Source organism: Periplaneta americana, chromosome 3, assembly GCF_040183065.1.
Source record: "Periplaneta americana isolate PAMFEO1 chromosome 3, P.americana_PAMFEO1_priV1, whole genome shotgun sequence".
Classification (NCBI taxonomy): domain Eukaryota; kingdom Metazoa; phylum Arthropoda; class Insecta; order Blattodea; family Blattidae; genus Periplaneta; species Periplaneta americana.
Genome location: NC_091119.1, coordinates 69,630,392 through 69,642,019, shown reverse-complemented (window position 1 = coordinate 69,642,019; position 11,628 = coordinate 69,630,392). Strand labels below are relative to the sequence as shown.

At 35.7% G+C, this 11,628-nt stretch overlaps 1 protein-coding gene across 3 annotated transcripts in view; it reads left to right on the top strand.

The window, feature by feature from the left end:
• Positions 1 to 226: 226 nt before the first annotated feature.
• Positions 227 to 11,628, top strand: part of Mad (Mothers against dpp) — a 41,791-nt gene continuing 30,389 nt past the window's right edge. Inside the window, exons 1-2 of one of the 3 annotated variants that reach the window (XM_069820700.1) lie at positions 227 to 328; positions 976 to 1,289. In XM_069820700.1, the coding sequence (XP_069676801.1) occupies positions 1,017 to 1,289 (273 nt within the window). In that variant the 5' untranslated portion in view covers positions 227 to 328; positions 976 to 1,016. Of the gene's footprint in view, positions 430 to 711; positions 815 to 975; positions 1,290 to 11,628 lie in introns of those variants that run through there. The other 2 variants (XM_069820699.1, XM_069820701.1) reach the window with 2 other exon arrangements.

The window sequence follows — 11,628 nt, the reverse complement described above, 5'->3', positions numbered from 1 at the left end:
TGTATTTCGAATTGTGCCGCCTCTTTCGAGACATTCTGTCGCCACAGAACGTCAAACACAGTAGATGACCTGATCGCCTCCGCCGTAAAATAGTTATTTAAATACGAACTTGAGAGCGTCTGCTAATATATGTAAACATTGAAAGTCTACTATGTTAAAAAGTATAAGATGGTCATTAAGTTTATATGCATGCCTAGTTGACATTTTTGTGTTACTTTCTTTCGTCTAAGTGGGCAATCTTGCACCTTACATATGTGCGCATGAATACATTAATAGATGTGGTCCCCGACTTGTAGTCGCCAGTAAACAGAAGCCATAATATTTTGAGGTAGGAAGGTAAACATTTGTGATTAGGAATGCGTAAGTTGAACGAAATGTTTTGTAACATTTGAAGTAATATAAACAAGAAATCAAGAAGAGCAAAATCTGGTAAGAATTTAATAACAAGGATGTAGAAATGTTTCTTAGGTCATATTAGAAGTACAGACTCCCTGCCGCCTGTTCGAATCCATTGATGCTATGCAAGGATGTCTAACCATTATTCTTAAACAAAACAAGTTTGTAACTTACATATGACAGTTCCTTAGAGAAGTACTTCATATATATAATGTGATTGATGTGTGGATTTGTGGGTATGCGTTCATGATGTTAAGTACCATGTGCAGTTTACTATCTCTATTTTCTTACTCATGAATCATACTTGGATCTATAGTCTATATATGTATGTGATATTGTGCAATATATGACGGATTTAAGATATAGATAGTTATCCCCATTGTTTGGAAATGGTGGCTAGAGGAGTTTTGATGATGTCGTACGTATTGTGATAATAGATAGGCTACTGTTCCCTATAAATATAACTTGTTTCAATATTATTTCCTGGTACAGGCCTGTGTGTGAGTCATTAACTTTTACACGATTATGTTATGTGGGTCACATTTCATTTCTAACATAGATATAATTTTTATATTTTAGGCAGAATTGAACATTTTGGAGGAAAATTGACATAAGTAACAATGGATGCAGATGAAGCAGAGTCATCAGGCTCTGGAGGGCCAATTTCATCTCTGAACAGTTTATTTTCATTCACGAGCCCTGCTGTGAAGAAACTTTTAGGTTGGAAACAGGGTGATGAAGAGGAGAAGTGGGCAGAAAAAGCTGTTGATTCTTTGGTGAAGAAGCTTAAGAAGAAAAAAGGTGCTATTGAAGAGTTGGAGCGAGCACTGAGCTCACCTGGACAATCTAGTGATTGTGTTACAATCCCTCGAAGTTTGGATGGCAGATTACAGGTATTGGTTATGTTTTATGACGTTATGTTATATTGATTTCAAATTCTTATATTAAAGAGCTTAGCATTAAATTCAACATCATTGTTATAACGAGTGGGAAAATAGCTGCTATTGAAGTGGAGACAATTTAGGTGATCTGTTGATAGATAGAATAATAAAAAGAACTCTTGTTTTATTGGAAAGGTTCAAGTTTTTCTATTTATGTACTGGATAATAATTTGGCTATTGTGAAGGACGTGTCACCCAAATACTTGTTGCTTACTAGAGTTAGGTTAGTTATGTTAGCATAATTAGCTTAGGCCTTAACTTTGAAATACTATTCAAACCTCCAACTCCCACCTGCTTCGCGGGTTTTTAGGTTAATTGCATCACCAGGTTTCATGCAGTATTTCAACATTTTTCGGTAGTAAGTTTATCAATATAATTTCATTATTTTTATAATCCTCGGTTTTGAAACTTCATTCATGAAAAAACACCACTATTGACAATTTTTTCTCTCTCAGAATCGCGAGTTATACGTCCTTTACAATCCCCAATAATTTGGAAGCATTCAATAATGCCAACATTAATTTTATTTAATTGTTGGGTACCGGGAAAATTTTGAATTTGGTCTCTTACGGATACTTTCATTTCTCTTTATTTGTATACGTTCTGTCATCCTGTCAGAAAGCAAAAACATTTCCTGCAGGTGAACTGGTGAAAATGGGCAATAACTAGGCCCACAACAAATGTTTGTTTTTATGTAGGCTTAGGCCAGAAATTACTTTTGCTTTTTCAACTTTCGGGAACTTTTCTCTTGACTCTCCCTCTCTGACACACTTGCTCATATGTAAAATTGTGGGAATGGTTAACTTACATGTTTTTAAATGCTCTTTCTTTTTTTTTTTTTTTTTAATTAGAGTTATCCAGCAAATTTCATACAACCACAAATGAACAAAATTCGTATACCCAAAGATATTTAACCATAATAATATATTAATTTTCTTCGTTTCATATTTAATTCTCTTTAAATTCCATGCAACATGTAAGAAAAAAAAAAGAACTTTGATATCTTCCCACGCTACACTCAGGAAAGAAAACATAGGCTACTTAAATCATTAAACCCTTTTCACATTCCTCAGCCACACATCTCTTAAATATCTCCTCAAATAACCCACTAACCTTGTTACATACCTCGATCTATCACCTCATTTAATAAATTTAACTCATATCATAACAAAACCTAAATCAGACGTCAGTTTCGTGTCTGTTGTAGGGAGATATCGAAGATTGGCCCATTCCTGATATTAATAAGGCAGCTTTCGCAGTTAGGGTCTAATTAAATACAGTAACTACACAATCGTGAATTCTTCCAAACTAATAAAAATGAGTTTGTGAAATATTTACACTTGATGTTTGAGATGGGCAGGGCATGTAGCACGTATGGGTGAATCCAGAAATGCATATAGAGTGTTAGTTATGAGGCCTGAGAAGAAAAAGACCTTTGGAAAGGCCGAGACGCAGATGGGAGGTTAATAACAAAATAGATTTGAGGGAGGTGGGATATGATGGTAGGGACTGGATTAATCTTGCTCAGGATAGGGACCGATGGCATGCTTATGTGAGGACGTTAATGAACCTCTGGGTTCCTTAAAAGTCATTTGTAAGTAACTGCTACATATGTTAGTAATTATTAAATATGTTTAAACAAATTGAATTCAGAATTATAGAATTCGGTAGAAATTCACTGTATCGTTAATGTTGCCTATTTTCTAATATACTACCAATATAATATTAATGTTTTAATATTATAAACAAATAGTATGGCTTTCTAATTTCTTAAGGTGTAAGAAAATGTACCAGCATTGAAATTATTGAAGTCCTAATGCATGGTTCGCGTGAGTTTTTGCAAATTGCACATTGGATGGTAATAGTTTAACCTTCGATTAGTTTCTGACTGTAGTATTTCATCACCTCCACAAGATATAGACCTATATATTAGCTTCAAGTGATACATTGTGTTTGTTTGGATTCGAATTTGCTTCAGTTGAGCTTTCTTGAGTAGTCCTTTTGGTAATTAACCATAATATGCCATTGAGTTACATTTGAAACTGTCTGCTTCTCACATATGTCAGTTATGCATTAACTCAAGTTTTTTTTTTATATATATTCGGAAATACTAATGCACTGACTGGTTCCCCCTACCATGCCTTATCCCTATTCTTGCTGCTTCTCACGCCATTGCTGCTGTCTCTACTTCTGCTGCATGCTTCCTGCATCTCCTCATGACAGTCTCCTGGTAAAATAAAAGTCTGGTCAAACAGAACACGGACTGTCTGCATGGACTCGGCAGATCGTCTGCCACGAACTCTGTGTTACGTTAGATTTCATTATCCTAGTCAAACAGCATGGGGCCTAACGCCGCAGTCTAGTCTGGTTCGTGGCAGACTGATAGGGAGTTGTGTTTTTCCACAGAGTTCGCAGTGGACCTCTTGTAAAAAATGGCCAATGAAACAAAAAAGTTAATTGAACTTGTGCAGGAATAACTTATGTGCATTTATATGGTATGCAGGATCCAGACTATAAAAATGTGGCGAAAAAAGTGAATCTTGGAAATTTAGTTCATTACAGTCTATGAAATTCGCCTAGTTTCTCTCTTTTTTTCATTTATTTCATACAGCCACTTTTTTTTTCTGCCTTGATGAATGGCTCAAATCGAACAGAAGAAGCAATAATTCTTCATCTGAGAAGCTGCTGGACATGTTAATTAATCGAGGCGAAAACAAACGAAAGTAAAAGTACAGTTGCAAACAAATTAAAAAAAAACCGCGAAAATACGTTGCTGCACTTGGCATCAAATTGTTTCCACACTGGTTCGTCCTGCACTGTCCGCGCTCTGTTTGACTACCCCAGTCTGTGGCGGACTGCAGTCCTCTTATCTGCGCGGATAGTCTGCATTCTGTTTCACCAGGTCTTAACACTGTTACTCAACCACTGGTGTAACAAAAAAATAATTTAGGCTAACATACAAGAAGAAATCATTTCTTTTATCAACTTACCCCATAACATTAGCCCATTTGATATCTTGAGGTGGTGGCTGCTGCTAACTCAAGTCTGTCAGGCTTGTGTTTAGTGTAGGAAGCACTTCATGATCTTAGTAATCTTCTTTTCATATTCAGGTAGAACATATGCCTGACAAGTTGGCATATAAGGATTAACTTTACAAATTATATAGACAAATACTATGTTAATGTTCTGGGGTAAGATGATAAAAGAAATGTTTTCTTTTTGTAAATTAAGTTAAATTATCTTTTCAGCTATTATATACTGAAAGTAGAATTTATATCAACTAATATTATATTGTTTAAAACCGCTGGTAATAAGTTTGTAAAAACATCCTGAAGTGTAAATTCCAAACATTATAGGCTATAATCATTTTTATCTAAATCATAATATTCCAACGTAAGCTCTCAGAGAAATTCTAGATTTGTACAATAGCCTATTTCAGTCTAATATTTGTTTTCCACTTTAAGTTTACTAAATAACACCTTGCCAAAGATTACAGATTGAAAAGATTTGTCTAACGCTAGACTTTTGTCAAAGGCTAGATCAGATATGCTGGCTATTTCTCCTTACATGTGAAACTTATACTCCTTATATCACCTGATTGCATTATGATCTCAAAATGAAATTTTGCGAACTGTAAGATGATAGTATGGAGTAGTTTTGTGTTTTTTTTTTTATTTATTTTAAAAAATTACCATTTTGTGAGAAATTCACTGCAGATGATCCACATTTTCAGAATTGCCATTTTAAAATGTGTCCTTTCTATGCTTTGGAAACCTTGTTTTATTGTGTCACCAGCACCGTTAGAGTGATGGTCGATGCAAGGATACATAATGAATTTGTCTGCCGATACTCTGACAGTCTAAGCAGCAAAAAGGTTAAATTCCAGTCACATAAGTATTTAAATTCCGGCATGAAAAGGTTAAAAGTCACTGGCACATACACAGATGACATGGTATTCAGACGGACAGCGTAAGAGAAATGATTCACCAATTACAGTATTGTATTTTTGTTCATTGTTTTTGTTTGCACAAAGATGTGTGTACCATTGGTGAGTTTAAACTTCCTGTCACTAGTGTGTGTTTCTTTATTAATTATTGTTTTATAATGCTGTTATACAAAAAAAGTAACGCGTGAAACACATTCGTCAAAATTAGAAAATGAGTGAAAGCATAACATTTTAAACTTGTTTCATAATATACTAATTAATATACAGGGTCTTTCATAAGTAACGAGTCTATCGAAAAATGAACTATTTCGGATAATTTTTTCAAATGTTGTTCATCCTCACGAGAAAGAACCCTTGCAGGTGCCGTTCGGTTGATTTGTAAATAAACACCCCTCCCCTCACTGCCAGAGCTATTAAATGAAAGAATGGTTAGTGTTTTAAACTTTTATTAAAACACATCAATGTAAAACAGTTTCAATTGTTGGCACATAATAATAATAATAATAATAATAATAATAATAATAATAATAATAATAATAATGCAAATCTAGTCTTTCACGTAAAGCTCCCTGTAAAGCAGATTTGAATAATTTCAAGGGAAAAATTGTTCCGGGGCCGGGTATCGATCCCGGGACCTCTGGTTGAACGTACCAGCACTCTACCAACTGAGCTACCCGGGAACTCCACCCTACACCGTCTCAACTTTTCCCTTTATATCCACACAACTCGCGTGGGCTGACGAAATGCCAGAGACCCACATCGAGCGCACACAATCTCTGTGTGACTTGGAATTGTGGTTTTCTGTTAACGTACACAGTGACATATATATTATGCAAATCTAGTCTTTCAGGTAAAGCTCCCTATAAAGCAGATTTGAATAATTTCAAGGGAAAAATTGTTCCGGGGCCGAGTATCGATCCCGGGACCTCTGGTTGAACGTACCAGCGCTGTACAAACTGAGCTACCCGGGAACTCCACCAGACACCGTCTCAACTTTTCCCTTTATATCCACACAACTCGCGTGGGCTGACGAAATGCCAGAGACCCACATCGAGCGCACACAATCTCTGTGTGACTTGGAATTGTGGTTTTCTGTTAACGTACACAGTGACGTATATATTATGCAAATCTAGTCTTTCAGGTAAAGCTCCCTGTAAAGCAGATTTGAATAATTTCAAGGGAAAAATTGTTCCGGGGCTGGGTATCGATCCCGGGACCTCTGGTTGAACGTACCAGCGCTCTAATAATAATAATAATAATAATAATAATAATGATTTATTTAACCTGGCAGAGTTAAGGCCATATGGTCTTCTCTAACACTCAACCAGGAGTAAAACTGCGTTACATTATGGTGTGCAATTTTCAAGATGTCTTCTGTTCTGCTGAATGTACAAATATAAGCAATGTATCAACTCTTCATGAACTCTGGTGAGCATGTCAGGCATAACCATTTGTATCGAATGTTCAATTTGTTCAACTAATTCAGGAATGGTGCGTGGCTTAGTCACATAGACACGATCATTGATGAATCTCCAAAAAAAAATAATTTCAGGGGAGTCAAATTAGGTGATCGCAGAGGCCAACAGATTGGACCTGTGCGACCGATCCACCTGCCTGGAAACACTTTGTCTATGAAATAAACGCTTAATTTGAGTGACACTGTTTCAAGTTCAAACCAGGCAGCAATTTTTCTCTTCTGCAATAACGTTAAGCGGCTGCGTGGCATTTTATCATTCCGGTCTATCACAACAATGTGTATAGGCATGGCTGTATGTCATTATCCTTGGCGTATAGAAAGCCATGCTCCAGGTCATTTTAAGTTGGCATCAAATTCACATTACACATGGATAAGTAGCTTCCTCTGGCAGTAGAGGGAGGGGGTGTTTGTTTCTGAATCGGTTATTCTTTCTCGTGAAGATGAACATCATTAAAAAAAATTATCCAAAATAGTTGATTTTTCGATAGACTCATTACTTATGAAAGACTCTGTATATAAAACAAAAAAAAAATTCTAAGAATAGCTTATAAAGCCTACTGCCCTCTTACAAATAATTCAACTCGTCTTTGAAACCAACACTAAGTGTGCATGCTTGAACTGATATTTTTTTTGTGGGTTGTAGTGAGACATCTTGCGATTCCTCTGATGTCATTGGAGTGCACAAATGAAACACGGTATCACAGGTCCCTTTAATTTGAATGTAACTGTGGAGTTGAAGTTTATGGTGAAAAATGGTGTCGAGACAGATAGTCTCAATTCCCTTGCTATCACTTCATCAGTTCTTTATCGTATCACTGTGTCAATTTTTGCCAGTCAATACAGTAGGCCTACTATAATATATCCTAAGGAGATAGTGGAGACGTCATATCTGGCCAGCCATTTGGGTTGAAAAGAGATTGAGAAAGAGAAAACCTATGGAGTTGACATGTATATTTAAAAAAAAAAAAGCTTAATGGAATAGGCAATTCACTGGTCTAGTACTTATCAATATAGAAATACAGAGTCTTTCATAAGTAATGAGTCTATTGAAAAATCAACTATTTTGGATAATTTTTTGAAATGATGTTCATCTTCACGAGAAAGAATCTTCCCGGTGCCCTACAGTCGATTTGGAAACAAACCCCCCCTTCCCCCACTGCCAGAGGAAGCTACTTATCCATGTGTAGTGTGCATTTGTTGCCAACTTAAAATGACCTGGAGCATGGCCTTCTATATGGCAAAGACTTAAAATGGCCTGGAGTGTGGCCCTCTATACGCCAAGGATAATGACACATGGCTGTGCCTATACACATTGTTGTGATAGACTGGAATGATAAAATGCAGCTGCTTAACATTATTACACAAGAGAAAAGTTGCCCAATCCATTGGCCTCTGCAGTCACCGGATTTGAACTCCCCTGGACTTATTTTCCTGGGGATTCATCAAGGATTGTGTCTATGCGACTAAGTCACGCACCATTCCTGAATTAGTGGAACGAATTGAACACACTATACAAATGGTTACATCTGACATGCTCAACAGAGTCCATTGAAGAGTTGATAATGTCGCTTACATTTGTGCATTCAACAGAACGGAAGAAAATTGTACACCATAATTTATCAACAAATGAAACTGTTCTTACATTTATGTGTTTTAATAAAAGTTTAAAACACTAACCATTCTTTCGTTTAATAGCTCTGGCGGCAAGAGGAAAGTGTGGGGGGGGGGGTGTTTGTTTCCAAATCGACTGTATAGCACTGGGAAGGGTTTTTTCTCTATAGGATGAACATCATTTCAAAAAATTATCCAAAATAGTTAATTTTTCGATAGACTCGTTATTTATGAAAGACCCTGTACAATTTGTATAAAGTAATAATTGTCATAATTTTCTGTACGAGTAAATTGCATTTAGATGTTATAGTCCAGTCAATTCACTGCCAGTACGTTAAATTTTAGGTTTCATAATGGGACTAAGAAGAATTTAACTGGAAAATTAAGTGAGATAAGACCCAAACATTATCTTATCACTTGTCTTATCACAATTCACTTTTCCAGTTGCTACAACTATTTTAATGGAATAGAGTCCGATGTGAACACCCTAATTCCATAAGTATGTAATAAGCCTCTGGCCAGTTTGATAAATTTATGATATGTATTCTATCTTAATAATTAGAAACATATGGATATTGCAATAAACGTGTGTTGCTCTAATATTGTTGCTATGAAGTAATTTTTTGTCCTAAGTATCTTCTGGTGAAACTGCACACACGATAGGCCTAAATCGAAAAAATGGGTTTTATGTGTCACACTTGTCCCAACAGTTATGTTGGGCTGCAGTGAACCTGCGGGTTCCTTAAAAGCCATTTGTGAGTAATACGAGTATTTCTATATGAATTGACTGTTTGACAATCATTATTTCTTCCTCCTATTTGAGCTAAATGTTGTTTACTTCCTCCTCTTTTGAACTATTAAAAAAATTATGATACTGCTGAAATATATTTCGAGACATGACTGTTTCAACATTCATGAAGTAAGAAAAAGAAAATTCTTTTAAGACGAAATCGAATTGCGTAAAGAAAAGTGCAGTAGGTTCTCGAATATAGACTACGAGTACGCTGTAAAAAATGTCCATTCATAAGCAGGAAAGGGGAAAAATGCAACAAATAGTAGAACATTTTCTAAATAGATAATAAAAGACCGAAAAATGCAAATTAAAAGTAAACTATAATTTGTTTGTGTTGAAGTGAAACGAGTTTGTATTGCATCCTGCATTGTCTGTGATGTCTCAGAAAAAAGATGATATTTTCATCAACTTCCGAGCCTTAGTTGTAAATGAAATAGACACTGATGATTCGAATTATCGGCCAGAAGATATTCAGGGGACAGCAAGCAAATATGTGTTGAGTCAAAGTATCATATTTACATGGTTCTGGGTGCTGCTAGAAGTTTTGCACTGTTATTGTCAGATGTTCGCCGTTGACCCTCGGACAGTAGTAGCATCTTGTTGCATGCTTGTCGAGGTGTATGATGAGAATTTTGTATAAATATAAGGTATAAATTTACAAACACAAACACATTTTGTACTGTTCCTGGGAGTTTCTGTTAATAAAAAAACATCACATAGAATTTGTATTAATTTATTTCTTTAGAAATGGTCCTATTTAAAACGTAGATTTAAACTGAGGACTTATTATTTTACCTATGCTGAAAACACATATTTGTGTTCAACTATAGAAACCATCAGGAAACATCCAGCATAAATAGAAACAGCCTCTACAGGTTTTTTTTTTGTCTTTCCTGTCAAATTACTGAAAATGGACTTAGCTCGTTTTGGGAGAAAGCTCTTTACAATTAACTGTAGCTCTAGCTGACAAGTATGGATGTGAAATTTTAACATCGTAAATTGGCCACAGAAAACACAGCTTTATACTTCTTTACTGAAAGAAATTAAACTAAAGCCCTGTTCAGTCGAAGACATTCCTTGTGCCATGTTCTTGTGTGAACATTGAACTTGTATGCCATCTGATGACAAGCAATCAAGTTGCTTGTACATTACATACCAACAAATTATGCTAGATATTATGTCATTTTTCCTGCCATTGCTATGTGTTTTGTATATTTGTTACTGCAATAGTCCTTCAAAATGGAGTGGTCCACGTTGGCGGTGGAGACTAATCAATGAGTATAGTGAAGAGCTTTGTTTATGTAATAAGTCACCAAATTACCGCAATAAGCATAACAGAAAAGAAGCTCTGCATTGAAGGATATTAGGTCTTCAACTGCCAGCGACATAATAACTATAAATAGTTTGTGTCCTTCATTTGTGGCTGAACTGAATAAAATCGAAAAAAAAAAAAAGTGGTGCAGGAGTGGAGCAAATGTATAAGTCCACAATTTAGTACTTTGAAGGACCACTTTCTTCCAAGCTGAGAAACTTGCATTGTACATCTGTCAGTCCTCATTAAATCGCTACTGTTCCATTCTTCTGGAATAACACACTGATTTGTCTTCCTTTGCCACTTGTTCCATATTTGGTAGAGCAGATGCTCAGTAAAAAAAATTGTAAAGTGCATATGCTGATAAGATTTTTAACTCGTATAGTTTCTACAGAAAGTTGTTGTTTTCAGTAAAATTCTGGAACGGTTACACAAAATTTCAAATGAATTTCTAGGACGTTCTTCTAGCCCTGCTTAAACAATAATTGAATATTTTCTGCTGCTGTGTTAGATTGCCTTTTTATGGTTTCATTATAAGTGATGTTCTTATAACAGAAGAACATCGTCTGCTACTATTGTGAATAGTATTGCAGTTGAAATTCCAAGCAATACTTCTGGTGAAGGAAAATTTCTTGAGTTGTGTGTTACAATGTTGTAAAGTGAGCTAGCTATTCTTTAGTACACTTCCATCACCTATCCTTCCATTACAACTAGCATCCACAAAAATAAAATTGTACTGTGCATCTACAAGTGCAAATAAAACAGCAATGACCAGTAATGTTGCTCCTGTATGAGCTATTCCAGGCAGAATGCAAGACAATAACCACTGTAGGCAATGTCACAGTGAGGTTGAAACTTTGGCTCATGTCTTGGGTTTGTGCCCATTTGGCAAAACTCATCGTAACAACAAGCATCACAAGATCATATCTGTAATCACAACATGCCTTAAGTCCAATGGCTACATTACCTATGAAGAAGTCCATGGAATAGCAGATATCAGAAGTCTTCGGCATATTGATATTATAACATTTAAACCTGGAGAGACAAAAGGTTATATTCTGGATCCGACCATCAGATTTGAGATGCATGAGAATCAACCTGAGGAAGTTAATCTAGAGAAAAGAGCAATTTATGAACCAACTATTCCTTATT